General features: G+C 41.4%; 1 protein-coding gene across 6 annotated transcripts in view; it reads left to right on the forward strand.

The window, feature by feature from the left end:
• Nucleotides 1-1,932: 1,932 nt before the first annotated feature.
• ncam1a (neural cell adhesion molecule 1a) overlaps nucleotides 1,933-19,509 on the forward strand; it is a 234,836-nt gene continuing 217,259 nt past the window's right edge. For all 6 annotated transcript variants that reach the window (XM_063895320.1, XM_063895324.1, XM_063895322.1 and 3 more), the window contains exon 1: nucleotides 1,933-2,151. In XM_063895320.1, the coding sequence (XP_063751390.1) occupies nucleotides 2,100-2,151 (52 nt within the window). In that variant the 5' untranslated portion in view covers nucleotides 1,933-2,099. The remainder of the gene's footprint in view (nucleotides 2,152-19,509) is intronic.

Here is a 19,509-nt window from a genome sequence, read left to right on the forward strand (position 1 = left end):
TAGTGGGTCGAGTTTTGAATAAAAAAATGACACCTCCTTACAATTATAATGCATGTGTGTCCCCCATATCAATAATCAATCAACGGTGCTACAAGCTTGGGATAATAAACCAAGTTATGTTGAAGGGAGTATGTTACTTTTCTCAGCAGTTCAATCTAAACAGTAGCTTCACACTTAGCTGCTCTGCCTCAAAGTTAATGATGTGCAGATGGTGAGGCAGGCTGCATGATGGGAATGAGCCACAGGTGTGCAGGGCTGGATGAATGATACTGCTGAAAAACAACACATGTGAGTTTTGTTTTTTGGTAAAAACATGGCAGAGCTTGGTACCAGGAAATGTAATTCTAGCTTTACTTCAAGTCAGGGAAACGAGTGGGTTTAAGTTTTCATGCAAAATGAGAAGATGTCTTTAGTGGGGACCCTGAAACAAAAATATTCTCCCCTGAACAACAACAAGAGGATTCCCTAAACTAGGTGGCAGATCGGTTTCCCTGGTAGTCATATATTCTCAGTTATTGTAGTTTAATAAAGACAGGTTGACTTCCTTTGCTGCTGCTTGCAAGTGCTCTTAAACTATTTGAATGTATAGATAAACCTATTAAATACTGGCTGGTTTGGGTCTTTAAATCGAAAGGCAGCATGTGTTTTTTTAAAGCTGTGTTTTTAATTATTCCACCTCACCCTAGTGGCTGTGGAGTGATATCTCAGAGTTCATTCAAAGCTAATATGAGGCTCGGTCAGTGTTTTAGTCAAATGGAGTGGCCCCTCAGAGGAGTGTTAGATCTGTGTGTTTTTGAAGTACTGTTGGCTGCTAACACTAATGGTACTCCTCATGTTAACTGCTCCAGCCATCAGCCCACAGCAGGTTTAATTTGTGGTTATTTTTTGGTGATATAATACTGCGGCGCATTTTTACAGATTTGTCATTGATCAGGCGGACCTAAACCCAAATACACATGACTGCTAGCGTTGCTCTGCAGTGGCTAGAAGTGTTAATAAGACAGCTTTTGTCGCCATATTTCCCATTTTAACTTCATAAGCTGCTCATATTTTAGTGCTGTTGACATTTTGCTCTGTTTACTTAAAGAAATTCCTCCACCTATAAACAACTAACTAATTTAACCAATCAAATAACAATGTTTACCCTACCAAAGTGTATTCTTTAGCATATTTGGACATTATTGACCCAAAAACTTTAATATTAAATGTACTTTTTTTCCTCAAATTTGGTTGAAATTGTTTTGTAACATCAGGATGTTAACAAGGCTTAAAATACATGATAAAATCCATCTTATCTTACAATAAAAATAACTAAAAACTGTACAAATATACATAAATCTGACTGATTAACCTGATTTAAAAAAAAACGTAGCATTTTGGAAATGGAATTTTAAAGAACTGATGTAGAAATACATTTTAATGCCCGTGGTGTTAAAAATAACTATGTATAATTTGAATAATTGCTTCACTTATCATTATTACTCTGATTTATCTGCAGCACACTTTTAATTAGTCCTCAGTTGAGAATAATTGTGTTGCTCCATGTGTCTCTAAACCTCAGTTAGCTAGTTTGTAAACTGTATAATCCGAATTAGAGCCTCTGGTGACCATCTGCTGTCTGCTGATCCGCGCACTACTTTGTTACTGCATGCACCTCAGCCCGCCCCCTCTGTGTGTGTGTGTGTGTGTGTGTGTGTGTGTGTGTGTGTGTGTGTGTGTGTGTGTGTGTGTGTGTGTGTGTGTGTGCGTGTGCGTGTGCGTGTGTGTCTCTCTCTCTCTCTGTCTCTCTCTCTCTCTCTCTCTCTCTCTCTCTCTCTGTCTCTCTCTCTCTCTGTGTGTGTGGGGGTATTGCCTACCGGGCGGAGTAATTTGTGCTGGTGTCTATTGCGTGTGTGTGAGTGCGTGCTACGGTTGCTGCTTGTCACTCATTGTGCCGTGAACACGGGTAGCGACAAGGACCAAAATTCTGTCCGGTAGCAGTTGTTGTCCCTGGGAAAAAAGGCTGGTATCTGCCCCCCCCCCCCTACCTCAGTACAGAGACACCTCGCTTGTTCAAAGTGCGTCTGCTCTGCAAGGGAGAATATCTGAGACACATTACAATGCTGCAAATAAGGGACCTCGTATGGGGATTGCTATTGATTGGCTGTGCAGGTAAGAAGTATTTATTATTCATTGAAAGGTTTATTCTAAGGCGGTGATTGTGGAGAATGCATGCAGGCCAAGCGGTGTTGATTCCGGATCAGCAGCATCCTCCGGTCCCGCTCTCGGCATCCTCAGTCAGTGGCGTTAGGCTGGAGCTGGTGCTCTGCAAAATGCACCATTGTACCAAAAGTTTCTCCAAGAAGTGAGGATGTTATCTGTGTTTGTGGGATAAAGCGTAAAGTGTTCTCAGTGTATTCTATTCGGAGTTTGATCTGCTGGGCTCGGTGCATTTTAAACATCTCCGCGCGGTACAGAGCCAGAACAGATCCAAATGTGCTTTCTACCTTGAGTTATTTGGCACTTTGCTCTATTTGGGGGGGAAGAAATCCCCAAAAGTGCATCGTTTTTCTACGCGAGTTGAGTTATATATGGGATGATTGATGCATTTTTGTGGTTCCTGCATGCCAGGATATATATTCTATACTACCCATGGTGTTTGTAAACCAGTTTTCCGCTTCCAAATCTCCAATAATCTCAACTAAAAGCCATGTAGGTCTCATTGAAAAGTCCAGCTCACTTGTGCTGGCTCAGCCGTGACGCACGGAGGGTGCACCGTGTCGATCCTCCGAGCGGGGATGCTTTGTTTCAGTGCACTAAAAAACAGCTTTATATCAAGATAGAATTGGGATTGTATTTCCCAAGGCACGCATTTAAACTCTGTGTTCGTCACATGGATTAAACGCGTCCATTCTGTGGCCATCATCGGATTTGGCACGAACACAGTATTCTGCGCAGATGTGTCAATGTGGGATTTTAGAGTTTAACACCGGGCTGATTGTGTAGGTTAACAGCGTTTGACCCTTTTTTTTTATTATTTGTGTGACATAACCTGTGTTGCTGTTGTTTTTCTGTATCACCAAACTGAATGCAACTCAGCGCAGTGCGTTTTAGGCGCTAAATGTTGACTTGAGGACCCTCAGGATGATTTAATGCTAGTTTTTTTTGGGTTGGTTCGTCATCCATTGAGGACGAGTGAATAGTCATTCAATGTATACAATAGAATCAAATCCCGGAGCTCCCATGGTTATATGGGAGCCCCTTTACACCCCCACCTCTGCTGCTCCCTCTCACATCCTCCTCCCTGCATCTGCCCCTCTCTCTCTCTATAGACTGCGACTGTGTGCTCCAAGTGGATTTTCAGGACCCCCAGGGGTCCTTGGAGAGGGGAACAATAGTTTGATATAATAATAATAATTTCACTTGGTGGACAATTTCCCAATTAGAAGGGTGATGAGTCCAACCTCATGTTTAAAATGCACTGTTCTTCCTCCATATTCTGCAGTTTTCTTCATTCATTTCCTGTCTTTGCCTTTTGATTTTGACTGAAATAAGCCAAGTGTCCTACTAAATTGTTGATGCTTAAACCAATATTTATAACATGCAAAATATACTCATACTCTCATTTTGAGGCTCATTGTTTATATTTGAGACTTGAGAATGTGAAATATCAACTGATTATTATTAGGTGATGGCTGGATGGATAGAGATATTTTGGCGCTTTTTTAAATTCTAAAAGCACTGGACCAAGGTGATATCCACTTTACTGTTTATAGCCCAACATTAGCCTCCTTTAGCTTAGCGGTGGAGACGTGAAGTCATGTGACCGTGCTGTAGTTCCTTTATAGCCCAACATTAGCCTCCTTTAGCTTAGCGGTGCTGACGTGAAGTCATGTGACCGTGCTGTAGTTCCTTTATAGCCCAACATTAGCCTCCTTTAGCTTAGCGGTGGTGACGTGAAGTCATGTGACCGTGCTGTAGTTCCTTTATAGGCCAACATTAGCCGCCTTTAGCTTAGCGGTGGAGACGTGAAGTCATGTGACCGTGCTGTAGTTCCTTTATAGCCCAACATTAGCCGCCTTTAGCTTAGCGGTGGTGATGTGAAGTCATGTGACTGTGCTGTAGTTCCTTTATAGCCCAACATTAGCCGCCTTTAGCTTAGCGGTGGTGACGTGAAGTCATGTGACCAAGCTGTAGTTCCTTTATAGCCCAACATTAGCCTCCTTTTGCTTAGCGGTGGAGACGTGAAGTCATGTGACCGTGCTGTAGTTCCTTTATAGCCCAACATTAGCCTCCTTTAGCTTAGCGGTGCTGACGTGAAGTCATGTGACCGTGCTGTAGTTCCTTTATAGCCCAACATTAGCCTCCTTTAGCTTAGCGGTGGAGACGTGAAGTCATGTGACCGTGCTGTAGTTCCTTTATAGCCCAACATTAGCCTCCTTTAGCTTAGCGGTGGAGACGTGAAGTCATGTGACCGTGCTGTAGTTCCTTTATAGCCCAACATTAGCCGCCTTTAGCTTAGCGGTGGTGATGTGAAGTCATGTGACTGTGCTGTAGTTCCTTTATAGCCCAACATTAGCCGCCTTTAGCTTAGCGGTGGTGACGTGAAGTCATGTGACCAAGCTGTAGTTCCTTTATAGCCCAACATTAGCCTCCTTTAGCTTAGCGGTGGTGACGTGAAGTCATGTGACCGTGCTGTAGTTCCTTTATAGCCCAATATTAGCCACCTTTAGCTTAGCGGTGGTAATGAGAAGTCATGTGACCGTGCTGTAGCTTTGTACTTCTGGAAATTGCATTTACGCTTCAGCTCCTGAACAAAACGACAGAAGAATTAATTGAACACTGGCTTTATTTAGTTTTGCAGCACATTTTTTAAAGGTACTCATTTTTTTTTCAAATGAACGGTGGCTTGCCGCCTTTCACGCCCAAACAATGTGTCAACCTGTCAGAGTAAGTTGTGTAGAGGGCGGTGTGTTCGGGGTGTGAGCATTTTTCTCTCCATGATTCATGATCCTGCCGAAATATTCTGACGCCTCCGCGATTCATTGCCCCTCACATGGGAGGGAAAGTGAAAGGAACCAGGAGGGAGATAATTAGACAAATGTGCCTCAGCTCGGCTCCTTTGCAATAGAGGAAGGGATTCAAAGAAATGGATCACATTATTTGATAGGCCCCGGGTATATTAAAGCCTAATGACAGCATCACACGATTTGAAGGCTGAGCAATTTAATTACACTTATTGATTTCCAGTTTCTGTTCCAGTTCAGTGATAATTAAATTTCGAGTCTCGTCACAAACATTAGGAAGGGGAGGCTCAACGTCTTCCAATAGATGATAGAGTTATGGCCACATTAAACGGAATATGATTTTAGATGTGGGCAGTGGCCTCTCTTGTCTTGGTCTGTCTGCTGCTAGATGGATTGAGTCTAGCGTGTATCACCGGTTCTGACCTTGTGTTGTGTGAGTGATCCCTCCTTATCCACGGTCAACATTTGGCAACCTGTAAGAGTATCAGGTGATGGAGGCTAATGAGGGAGACAACACAATTTATCAGGCTGTTTCTACAGAGAAATGAGAGCACCTGCAAGGAGGAAGTATGTCGTGTTTGTTTGAATGGTTTGCAAAGAGGTGACTGCTGATGCCTCCGTATGGTTTTGAACACATGATTTCACATAGTTTGTTTTGTAGATGTCGGGACTAAGGATGTCAAATTGTCATTGCCGTAACTTTTGAGATGAATAAAACTGTCCTATGAAGTGCTTTGCAGTGTTTTTGGGCTGTAGGACTAGTCATCCATCTATTGTGTTTCAAATGCAGGAGTTTTCAGTTGAAAGGTTTGCAAAGAAGTGATACTGGCGACTTTTAGCCCGTTTTCTTTTGTAGATATCTTGACTAATGATGTCTTAATGTCATTGGGATAACTTCCCAGAATGGTAAAATCTTTCCCAATGGTCCTATTGGGTGCGGTTCGGAGTTTGAGAACTGACAGACTTTAAAGTCATCCACCTATTGTGTTTTTTAAATGCACCTGCCATATCATTTATACTGTTTTACGAGACTCAAGACACTGAGTTAGAATGCACTCTGAAGTGATGAAGGCCAATGAGAGACACAACTAAGCGAGAAATGAGTCCTCCTTTTGAGGAAATGAGGAGTTTCCAGTTGAATGGTTTGCAGGAAAGCAATACTGGTGGATGTTTATGCTGTAATGACCACATGATTTTATATTTCTGGCCAGTTTTTAAGTAGATGTCGAGACCAAGCACGTCATATTCTTATTGAGATATCTTTCCAGCCTTCCTCATGCTTTTGTTCTCTAAAACACTTTTAAACTCATGCATCTGTTGCTCAAACTGGACTTCCTCAATTGTGTTTCTTTATTTCATTGGTACCTGTAAGACCTTTCTTTAAATGCACCTGCCATAACCTTATATGCAACTCAAAGAGAAGTCCTCACACGATGCGAAGTGAGCTGTGATGTTCATTTAATGATCCTCCAGATCTAAAAAACACTGTCTCCATGCAGCGGGCGTCGAGCTGAACTCTAAAAAAAGAGGACTTTTTAGGCAGAGAAAAAATACACAATTCCTAAATGGCTCACATATGGGACTGTTAACGGCTGTGGTGAGTTCAAAGCCACTATGAAAATAATACAGGCTATTTTGGACTTGGGGGAACTGGAAAAAGCAGCCAAACAAGGGAAAATTACAAGGCGTTTTTAGGTCTGCTCTCTGGATAAAACTCCATGCTGGGTCTTCAGAAGTCATAGCTCTGTAGTTGTAACAAGTTGCATGCTGCATTCAAAGTGGCATTTGTTCCTATTTATTACAGTTTATGTTGATCAAATCTCCTCAGTGCATGTGCCACTCGTATTACAGCTGTACCCCCTTTGGATTCAGCTTATATTCAGCCTCACGACTGAACTCTACTACTGTACAGCTATTGTAAAAGCAGAAAACATCATCAAAATGCAGCTTCCTATGGAGTCATAATTACACAAGTTGATTGACCAGGCATCTGCACATATTTCACTGTGCATTCATTACTCCTGTTTTCCATTAACTGCTGCAATTTATTCAGTCTTCTTTTGGTCTGATGTATGTAGCATATGTTTGATTATATTAAAAATGAGCCGAGCAGGAAACTGAGTAATGTCATTAGTGGAGGTTTGCAGATCTGCTGATAAAACATGCAGCGCTATTTCCCAAAAAAAGAGAGACTGAAACATAAGGCAGCACATTTTAATATTATCCATAAATTCATGTCATCTCACCCTGCTTCTCTTTTTTGCTGAATCAAAAAGTGCAGACAGTTGCAAACAGAAGTTGGAAATGACTCTGCCGGCGGTTATATTTCTTCTGTGCTGACTGTTAGATGAGGATGGGCTGTCTTTGCATATTAATCAGCGCATGAATGGAGACCGTGAGTGATTTGCATTGTGTGAGCGATGAAGGCGTCCTATAGAGAATTGAATCTGGGTGGAAAAAAAACTGAAGGAGATGGGCTTGTAATGCAAAATGGGCGCCGAACCCCACTCCCCCAAACAACCCGTGAAGGAGGTTATTTTCCTCACAGGATTACTTTGCAGAACTCAATACAGTACGTACAGTGTGTGTTCAGCTGCGCGAATGGGAAGCGACACACTCTTTGACGGTCAGCATTGCCCAAACAAAGTTAAAAACGTCCCGATCAGAATACACATTTCGGTCGGCTTTTGTGGTAGTTTTTAATCCCAGAGCCCAGGTCACACTTTATATTTTCACTTAGTCTTTATGGTTTGCTTCAGTCATGGTGAGTTAGAAGCTGCAGTGACTCAATGCTTTAATTTTAAGGTGCTTAAAGCGTCCCAACAGAAAAATAGGGACGATTTATTTGAGTATTTGATTGCGCTAAAAAGAGAATTATGGTAGAATTCCCATGTCTGCCTTTCTGTTGAGTAAACTGGCAGAATGGTTGATTTGCATCGTGTTAAACGTACTTCTTGTACAAAGCTTGTTTTTATGACATGCTTACCAGTTACTCTGCAAGTTACAATGGAGGTAGCTTCTAATGACCCATCTGGAAATAATGTGATGGATTTGGCACGATCATTTAACCCAAAGAGAAACTCTGACAGTCATTAAAAGTCTAGTTTGTCTATTAATTATAGATAAGCATTAGATAACCCATACCTAACGAGGATGCAGTCAATATCCAGCCGATGCAATTGATCAGAACAGTCAGCTGATCAGTAAATTATCTGTTGTCTTTTTGTTACAGAAAGTGAGAAATTGACTGAAAGCTTGTCTCCGACTTTCAATGTTCAGCTCCTGTTTCCTTGAGCAATAACCCTTCAGTTCTCTTTAAAGAGGACCATCTCAGCGGGGTGAACCGGCATCAGCTTGTAATAGATTCAGAGAAACCACGCTTGATGTGAATGGCCCCAAAGATCACATTCAGAACCGTAAGATATCTCCTCGAGTGGTTTCTGATTCAAAACGGTCTGTGAGGCAGCTGCTGCTTTTAGGCTAATAGCAAGGCTCCCCATTGAGGATATGGAAGGTGAGACGGACGGACATCTGTTGAGACCTTGGACGTCTTCAGTCCTTCAACCTAACCTCACCTGGTTCTTTATGTTGATGATCTGTGCTGCGTTGTTGCAAAGCATTACCAAGTCCAGAGAGGATTCCCAAAGTGTCAACTACCACTTTACTGCGTAACAGAAACCCAGCTTTAGCTTCCTATCCAGCTTGAACAGCCTGGAGAAATGCAAGCAGGGTTTTTTCACTCGGAGTACATACAGTTTGTATCGATGTTCCAGTCTTCTTTATTGTTAGCATGGGGCCTAGAGTTATTTATAGAGTGTCACTATCCTAACTTCCCCCAGGACTGGCGCTGGTGAACAGATGGTGTTTCTGTCTGTGAAAGTCAAACACACTTCTGAGTTGTCTTTTGGGTAAAGTCTAGTTTTTTGGTTTTTTTACATCCTGAACAGTACACCTGTCTGGAAGCAGCTACAGTTACCTGTATCAGGGATCGCACATTTACCCGACAGAACAGGATGATTTGCATTCCTAATGATGGATTACCGGCAATCTTTCCTCCATGAGTCACGAGTGCAGAAGGAGGAGGTTTAGCTTCATTCTGCCTTTGTTCCAACTAAGCCTTTCAGTGATGAGACAAAGCAGCAACGTCCTCCATCTTTTTCCCGGTAGATTATTAATGCGTCTACACTTAAGAACACACTCTGCATACGATGGTCTGCTGCAGGCGTTACCTCCCGCTAAACTGCATCTAAAATGTAAACTAATTTGGGGCTTGCAGTTTTGTATAGAAACTGATGAAACGAGCAGTAAATGCAAAAACAGGACTACGAGGAATCAAATACGATCCAGCTCCATGCTTCAAAACATGCAAAACACTCCTATTTCCCTGCAACACATCACATTTGCTTCCTGGTTTGGCCCCTCCTGGCTGCTGTACCTTTTTTTTTACACTTCTGTCCGTAATGCAAATCCAATACTAACTTGACACCAATGTGTAAAAAGTCAACCATTTCTTTTTGGTCCCCTGCCTCACTGTAGCGTTACCTCTGGTTCTCTTTTGACAAGTATGTTAGGCGCATAACGAGGTTGTTCCGCAATTACAGCTCGACTTAATCGCGCCACGTGTAACCACTTCAGCCAAATCACTCACCAAATATACTCAACCCCCCTGCTGTCTTTTTCCATGTCAGAGTCCATTCTTTAGATGTTTGGAGTGCTTAAAAAATAGGGTCTGATACCGGGTACAAATGTGTAGTTTGGTCCACCCTTCAACCACTTTAATTGGCTTAATGCACTGCAATGTAGCCTCTGTTCTGCCTACCCATGTGACTTTATTTGGGGGTTTGTTGTGTTGTTACAGTGGCAGGGTAATGGTATCATCCATCCAGCTCTTCCATGATCCTCACACTTCTCATTGGATGACAGTTCTTTGTTGCTCTTGGCTATTTTACTTGTGCTTAAAGCTTCGGGACTCATAAAAGTAAAAGTGAAAGACAGTCAAAGGCAGTTTGTTCCCGACTTTCATTGCTGCCTATTGCTGATATCACACCTGCTTAATTGGTCTTTAACGAAGAGGATTTTCTGCTCTGAAATCCTGCTTTTAAAGCCACCTGCAGCGGCAGCTCATTTTCCTGCACACCTGTTGTCTGCGGGGATAATTGAAGCTCATTAAAGATGCACTCGGTGATGTTTTCTCCACACCTTTCATTGTGACTGCGTCTTATTTTCCTCTAAGCAAAGTTCTTCTTGGTTTTGCTTTATATTCCATTGTTATCGTTATATTCTTTGGTTGTTACTTATTTGACTTTGTATTTGCTCAAATAATCCCTCATTTTTTTCATTCTGCTTTAATAGCATTGATTTGGGATGAAAAGAATGATAAAGATTTGGTCTATATTGAATAAGCAGTATTTCAAATTAGCTTTCAACTTGAAGGCAATCAGCATATGTTGGTTGGCATAAATACAGGTGCTTTTGCGTTTCTGGATCCTCATTTAAAATGTTCTTTTCTGCCGTTAAACATCTGCACGTTTCTAATCCAATCATTCCATAATAAACCCCAACACAGTTTATATTGCTGCCTCATATTAATGTACTTCAGTTCAGCGTTTTACAATTCATCCCGAGGACAAACTGTTACAGTATGACCAAACATGGAAATATATAGGATGTACAGTTGATGAGCTAAAATCAGCAAACACACAGGCTGGGCTCCAGCGTGCATTCCATTAAAATGTGTGTTTCTGCCCCTTAAACACACATTCTCAGAGAAATTTGCCAACTGGACTGCAGCCAGTGTGTATTGTAAAGCTGGGATGGAGCCTATTGGGACAGGAGGAACAACGGGGTGTTATTTTGCATTCACTTTCATCTGTAGCGACATCATACTGGACTTTTTGGCTCATCAACCACCACTGATCTGTGTTGTTTTTGTTCCTCAACTAATTGATTATTAATACATACAGTCAATGCATAGTAAAGCAAAGTTAGATGGAGTTGAAAGCCTATATGAAATAGCTATTCTGGGAGTCTTCCCTCAAATGTATGTCTCAAAATGTATAAAAAAACCAACAAAAAAAGTAAGAATTTAACAAAATAAAATTCATTTATTCGAAGTATGCATATTATTGGTTTACTGAACTGAAGTCAATATTAGAATATGCGATTAACATATCTTTTATGGTAAAAGTATAGAAAAATATACCTTAGATCTGAATTGTAGATGAGAAATTATACTTCATAGATACTTGCTCAACATGTGCCACACTGACCCTTGTATTTGGGTTGCTTGTAGATTAAAAAACGTGTGACTTCCAAGGACATCAGTAACTGTATTTACCACCACAATGACGGCAGATACTTAACAATGAGAGGCGCGGCCATGAAGAAGAGGGGAAGTACCCAGATGGGTTGCTCTCGTGTATATGTGTATGTTGTGCATTTGCTCTCAAACCCAGCCTTGATTCAGTATCGTTGCTGCAAAACTTCCCTGAGCTGAAGTCGTCTGCCTGCTGCAGCCCAGAGACCAGCGTGAGGATTATTCCCGCCGCAGTGATAGCGGTGTTTATTAGATGCACGGAGACAGACCAACACGCTTTCCCACAATCAGAAATCATCACCTTTGCTGATCTGTCATTACGAGGCGTGGGGCCCCCGGTGGATCTGTGTTTTACTGACTCCTATTCCCAGGGAGTGACTCACCACACTGATGTAATGCCTAGCAATGGCACTTAGCTCATCGCAGGGCCTCCGTGATTGGCCGGCTTCCTCAGGTGCAGAGACGCCTCAGCCTTTTGTGCGAAGAACAACAACGAGACGTACCAAATAAAGCGAGTGTGTCTTCTGGGAGCCGAGAACCTGGCGAGATATGCAGCATGTGCAGTATTCTGTGGACTTGTTTACTTTCTAAATTGGCACGATGAACACATTCTTGAGGCGAGCATCCTCTGCGGCTCTGTGGGGTTTTCGGACCTTGCCAATAAAAGTCGACAATGCCTCATTTCAGTTTCACACTTTTCACAAGGTGGCTCAAACTCACACAGTTCCATCAAGCTGCACAGTCTCCATGTTTCCCTCCTAATCTTATTGCAAATGTGGCCGCTATTAGTAATGAGGGGGCTGAGTGTACACTTCTCACCGAGGACTTGTGGAGTTGTTTTTAAAGCAGTCTCGCTGTGCATTCAAATAGCTGTTTGTGCAGAAATGGCAGACTTCAGGAGGAGGAACAATAAATAGAAATCTTTTATTGGTGGTGAAATAAAGCAATGGTGTGTTTCTGGGTAATGCTCTTTTGATGGGGAACTGAAAAGGAGAATGACATCAAACCTAGAGGAAACACTTTGGCAGAGGTGCAGTTGTGTGTGTTTTTAAAACCTGCTGTACCCTCTGTGTTGTGTATCTGCTGTGAGGTAATGCTATGGAAGCAAGACGAAACGCATCTAAGAGCTGCTGAATCGACGGCGGATGTAGCGCAGACTCTGAGGACCGTTTGATCAAACCGGCATGTCAAATATCATCTAATTAGCTGCTAAAATCCTGCCCACAATCTAATTTTGCGCGCCGCTTTATCACCAGAGCCCCGCTGCTGCTGCTGCCGGCGTGGCTATCACCCAGAGACAGAGCTGAGGTCACACTGATCAGAATAGATGGAGCTGTTTTTGTGTTTGCAGGTAGCAGGTGGTTGCTGGGTAACACCATCGAGGTGCTCAGGGTGTGGCTGAGGCTGTAACTAAAACAAAGGGACATGAATGCATTTAGCTCCTGTAGGGCAGGGGATTAACACACACAACATCTCCTGATTAACAACCGTATCTGCAGCATAAGGTGTTGATTAAAAGATTTAAAGCTGGCACCACAGGGCTGGTCATATTCTCAGGCTTCTTAAGGTAGATTGGTTATTTAAGAATGTATTTATTAATTAAAGTCCATTTTATTTAGCTAATTTCTTCAAAATGTGTTTCATTGTTATAATTATATTATTTTATTTCATTTTTTAAAATTATTTTTATACATTTTTGTATTTGTTATTTTTGTTTGTATTTTATTTACTTTATATTTATTGTTTTATATATATTTGTATTTTATTTACTTTATTTAAATGTATTATTTTCATTAGAATGTTTGTATTTTATTTAACTTTATCTTAATTTATTATTTTTATATATATTTTACTTTATTCTACTTTATTTTTAGTTTAGTTTTCTTTTGTAGACATTTACATTTGAAGCTGGGAATATTCTAGGGATGATAAGTTAAGTCAATAATCCAAACTAAGACAAACAATTACAGTTTTATAAAACATTTTCAAATGAAATGATAGAAAAAACTATTGTCTTTATGGTAAAATTGGGACCAATGCGCCATTGGATTTGTCATAATTCAATAATTCAAAATGTAATCTACATTATAAGCCACTCCATAATTGAGTGTATTGTCTTGGGTGTCATTCATTAGAGAAAGTATTAATGCAGAGATCTGTGCAAACCACACCCCAAACACAGAGCAAGTGCTATTATAGATGCATTATTAATTTCCTCATTTGTGTGCACAGATTAATATTTTGTTCACTTAGTTTGCCAACCCGTGGACACAGAGAAAAGGAAGAACAAATATTGTAAATATGTATACTACAGACGAGGCTGCATGGGAAGACTTTTGAAAATGGTTTCTGACCTTCAAAATAAAAGCGTGCTGGGTTACATAAATCTCAATAGACACGTCATACAAATAGGATAAACAACAATAGAAAACGTTCATTATTATTGATGCACCAAATAAAGCCTAAAAAAGGATTTGAAAAATGGCCAAAATACTGTGCAGGTTTTATTTTTAATAGCATGAGGCGCTAACGTCACTTCCGGATAAAGTTAAGCCCCGCCCACTTTCTGGTGAAAAACCTGCATTAGGTGGAAAAAAGTTCATCTCTTAAAACTACTGAGTCATATATTGCACCTCAAACAACAAATACACCCAGAGCTCTGGTTCCTTTACTTCCTCTCCAGAAAAAAGGAGAGTAAAAGAAAGGATCAGAAATCTCAGTCTCAGTGTCAGCCTGCTGCCTGCCACTCGTCCCCCGGCAGACCCACCGGACATCCATCCCCTATTTATTCTCCTCCCTGTTACCCGGTGTTACCCAACTGGTGGAAAATGACATAACTTTTATTTACATTTTTGATGCTAATCAGTATTTAACTGCTGCATATCTCAACCCCCTATTTTTAACATGATTATAATCCCACGCTTTTATTCTGAAAGATCAATATTCTTCTTAAAACCTGGTCCCAATAACTGTGCACTGGCCTTTTCCTGTCAATATTTTCTCCCCATGCCTCAGTGGGCTCTGTGGTGCAGAGTGCATGACAAAAACAAACATAAAAAATGATTTGACATCGATCTTTGTAAGGCTTTTTGGATTTTAAATAAATAAGAGAGCCCAATTCCATCTGAACATTTAAAGACAATCATTGACCCGACACTCAAACCCCTCGGTGGGTCTTTCTCACTGACTGTGTTTGATGAGATCAGGACAGCGCTGTAATTTATGACGCTTTCCCCGCTAACAGCATTGTGTAAGGAAAGCTCACTGTGAGGCAGACAAAGGGGGAGGGCGGGAGGCAGCAGGCGGGAAGACGACAAGGGGGGGAGGATGAGAGGGAGGAGGGCCACAATGCAAAGTGTCGTCAAGGAGGAACAAACGGGTCGGCTCTTCAACCTGCAGTCATTGTTTCCCTCTTGCTGCTCACAGCTCGTGTAATACAGCTGAGGCTGGAGAGATGCTTCTTATCCTCCCTCTGCAGGATTTAATCTCAGACTGAGGTGTTGTGCTGAATAACCTGTACAGCACTCATTAAGGGTTATTAGACTCTGAATCAACCATATTGAACGTCGTCTCCGACCCAAACCGTGTCCTGGACGAAGCATATGAATCCTATCCATCAAATGGGAGATTCAGGGCCCTACGACTTTAAGTTAGACTGAATCAAATCAAACGTACCTTCTTAAAGGTTTGAACATATCGTCAGTGATTTGTAATGTTTGTTTCTTTGTTTGTTGTCAAAATATTTGATCATGTTGATGGTGCAAATATAGCTGCTGTGATGCAAACACATGTCAGAATTAATTTGATGAAGTATCAGCTTATTTAAAGGTGCCATAGAATGGAAGACTGTTGAATAAGGAGAGTTCGGTACATTGAGCTGACATACCGTGAACCTCAAACACCATTGTTTCCTCCTTCACGGGCAATTCATGAATATGCATATCACAGCGGTGAAACGGGCGAACTGCAACGATCCCTGTGTGTGACGTCACACACGGTAGTCCAGCCCCAACATCTGCATGCACCAGCTGCTGGAAACACTAACACTCACCACTCCGTAACGCTGCTCTCCAATCTCCGACCAACTGGCTGTTGTTCAGATTCATCGGTTCCTCCTCCGATAAAGACTCAAACAGGTAAGGTTGGATACCAATAGCCTCCATCTCTCACAGTTTCGGGAACTTCACTTACTTCTGTGGGCTCTGAGGCAGCCATGGATTGCTCTTTGTAAACCAGCCAATCAGAGCAGAGCTCGTCATCATTATTTAAATGAGCCCTTAAATAAGGCAACTCCGCTTTTTACGTTCTAGGACCAAATCACAGGGTTGTATGGGTCTGTGAAACCACATCTGGACATTTTTTGGATCAACCAAAGTTATATACCTTCTTTGTAGACATCAGAGAACAATTTCAAATACCAGATAGATGCTTTCTGTGGAACCTTTAATAATATTTTACCGTTCTTGTATATCTCTAGCCATAATTGTTAAGCATTTACACATTTTATTGATAATACACAACATCATGAGCATATTAGACAGACTGTTAGTTTGATATTTTATGAATCAATGTTTTTACTTTTTATTATGAGCATTTATTCTACATGGTGGATCAGTGTGCACTGTTTCACAATCACATGTTATTCTACATTTCTTTTATGAATAGATTTTTTTCTTCTGCTTTATTTTGTTATTTTTTTATTGCATATTTTGTCTTTTACTTATATTACTTATAAATATGTTTATCCTATTTATAAACTACGTTACACGTCCCGTGTTAGACGCTTTTATCCAAAGCGGCGTGCATATATTCCATACTGTCGACCAGCGCACTATCCCACTGCGCCACAGCCTCCCGTCTATTCAGTGTCTTCAAACCCACATTTTTTTTTCACAGTGCAGGTTTCGGAAATGCTTAGAATTCCTTAGATCTTTTCTCCACTGTAGTTGGTCCTAAATTAAATTCATTCGGATGAGTTGAATGAAAACTCAGATGTCATAAAAAGAGATTTTTTTAAAGCCGATGCGATGTATAAAAACAAGACGAGTCTCTGACTTTCTGCTGGGGAACCGGCTGCTGTAAAAGGAGCAACAAATGTGAGCTTGTGAATCGTGGCCTGATTATGTCTGAGGAATGAATAGCCGCTCTCCTGACTGACAGCTGTCTCATTTTATCTGCGAGGTTTCTCTGCATAATGCTGTGCTCTGCCGCTTTAATAAGCCACCGGAGCTGCAAACTTCTGTAACTGTGTAATTATTTTTGCTCTACTGACAGTCCTGAAATTATGCCTACACGTTGGAAAAGGATAGACTTTTTTTCGCCCCTGGTTGGAGGACGGCATTTGTTCTGTTGATGAGACATGAATGTTGACAGGTGATAAAGAAATGCTCTCTGGTTATTCAGTATTGGCGCACTTGTTGGTTAGTTTGTCTTCCCTGTTATTTGGCAGCTTGCACACTGCAGGATTTAATGTGAAATGCTCCAAAATAAAAACGTTAAATCCCTGTAATACAAATGAGAAATACTGCAACCTCTAAAGAGGACATACTATCTTTAGTTCCAGCTTCATATTAGTATCCTGTGCCTCTACTGTGACATGTTTCCATGCTTTAGGTGTTTTTTTTCCAGGGATTTTAGACTTTGTAGAGCATTTACATAAACCAAAACGCATATAACGCACTACAGGAAATGGAAACTACCCAAAAGCATAATAGGGTCTCTTTAAGTCAAATCGATTTGTATTTATATAGCGCCACATGACCACATTTATCTGAAACGTTTCATAAAGAGCTACTCCATACTCTAATGGCATCATTGCATTTCGAACAGATTTAACAACTCCATAATCTTCTGACAAAGCTCGCTAAAGTATTTTCCAATTCTTTAAACCCCCGCCGAGATACGTCACCGGAGCATTGACAGCTCTTCCTTACTTGACTCTTTTTTTTAATGACAGATTTCGGGTGTAAATGTCAGTGGAGGATCTTTGCAATCTGAACACCAGGAGGTTTGAATATATTAGCGTTGCAGGAACAAAGGCAGCAGCATGTGACTCTCCTTTCAGGTCGTCCGACGGGCCGATTCAATGCTCTGATTTTTCTACCTGAAACTGTTATTGCCCAAAAGCTCAAAGACTTGCAGTAATATGCTCGTCATGCCTCGATGGTGCTGTCAAATCAATAATGCTTCACTTAAAATGAGAAACAACACTCTGTATTGAATTTACATTAGGAAGCCATGGTTCCATGTTTAACTTATTATTTTAAGATTGAAATGGAAACGAGAGAATGCTACTATGCAGGAATGAGTCCTTAACCCGAGGAATGAGTCTGCATTTTACCATTCCTGGTTCCCTCGTCTAGAAGTCAATGTTTTTTTTTTTGCTCTTCCTAAAATACCCTTTACATTTTCAACTGTCTGATGATTTTTGCACTGAACATATTATCTAAACGAAAGTTAGACGGTACACTTTTGACATTAATCTGATAGCCTTTCCTCCAACAGCCCTCTCAAAATTACTTCAACTTTAGCTCTCAGATACATTGTGACTCTCCGTTTGCATTGGTTTCATTTAATGACCCAGAAATATCTAGCTTCTTCTTTGAGCCAATCCCCAGCTTTGCACTCAAAGCTTATCTGCACACTCATTTGTGGAATCTGTAATAGTATTATCCTGTATCAGTGGAGTAACGATGATCTATCTCCCAGCTGCTATCATTATTCAGAATCACTGCGACTAGTGAGCCATAGGTAGATCACTTATCAATGTCTGACCCACTGTCAGCGTGAAAGAGCAACTCCAAATGCCACATCATCTCCCCGTTTCTCCAGGTTTGTTTCCGTGGAATAGTCTTCTCACTATCTCACAGAAAGTGTTCTGTTGTTTGGCCTCCGCATGCAGAGCACAGCTTCTGTTTTTATTCAGCTCCTCTGCGCTTTTGTAGCCGGAGAAGCAGATCCTGTGCCGTAGACGCCTCTTCGGACTTTCCACTTCTTTGAGGAAAGTCACAAATCCTCACTAATCAAACTTTCCGAAATGACTCGGGACGATAATTTCCATGGGAAGCGGAGTACACCAAATGAGGGAACAATGAAAACGAGGAGCTGGAGGACACAAATGAGCGTGGGGAGAATGGCCCGGTTGTTCCGTCCTTAGGTACATGAGACCGGCTCCGGATAACGTCTGATCTGACATGGCCAACTTCCCGAGGACAGAGCCCCTTCTTTTTTTACACAAGCATTTGCTCATTAGAGAGCACATCTCACATTGTTTATGGACTTTAATGAGCCTTGCTGCCGCCACCGAGGGGAGAAAAACAAAGACGGGCCTTGAATTCAGAAATGTAACAGGTCCGTTCGCCTAGCACAGCAACAGAAGGAGGGCTCCGAATCCTTCCTCCATGCTAATCTCTTTTCTGAACACTACACGCTCCTCAAGAACTTGAGGATGAGGTCTAGCAACCATTCTCCTTCTTTTTCCTCCCATGTTTTTACCCTTCAGTGTCTCTCTCTCTCATTACTGCTATTGCGGAGAACAATCGCAGGGCACCATTTTGCCGAGGACATTGAGGAGCTTAATTAGTTCATTCACGGATACGGCTCTTCTTACTAGCCCAATGGGTTTAGAGCCTCTGGAGGGTCTTAAATGCCAAGTCCCTCTTGCAGAGCAGCCTCAAACTGTACAGAATGTAAAATACCTGTCAGGTTAATAAGGGAGAACCCCCCCCCCCCCCCCCGCAACACTGCTGCATTTATTTATAACATTTCCACCTGCTTTTAAGGGCTGAGTCACGTCGCACTGTAGTGGACGAAGGAAGAGGGAAAGGGCACAGATTCACATCAATGCCGTCTTCCTCTCTGGATTTGACCAAAACGAGGCTACATTGCATACCGGGATTATCAGGTTGAGTGTTAACGAAAGGAGTTAATTGGATATTACATATTCCCAAAGATAAAAAGAATCTATTGATTTTTAAAAAGCCTTATAATACTTTTTCTCAAACGGAAGGCTTTGGAAAACGGACAAAAAAAAAGGCAATTTTCGGAACAAACACACTTGGCATGAGTGCTGTTTGCCTTCAGATTGACAAAAATGTTAACGGGATTCTCAAAGCACTCAAAGTAAATGAACTGCTTAATGTGATTTTTAAATTACGGAGCTCATAACTCGGTAAGCATTGATTGAAC

The sequence above is a fragment of the Eleginops maclovinus genome, chromosome 11 (assembly GCF_036324505.1).
Source record: "Eleginops maclovinus isolate JMC-PN-2008 ecotype Puerto Natales chromosome 11, JC_Emac_rtc_rv5, whole genome shotgun sequence".
Lineage (NCBI taxonomy): Eukaryota > Metazoa > Chordata > Actinopteri > Perciformes > Eleginopidae > Eleginops > Eleginops maclovinus.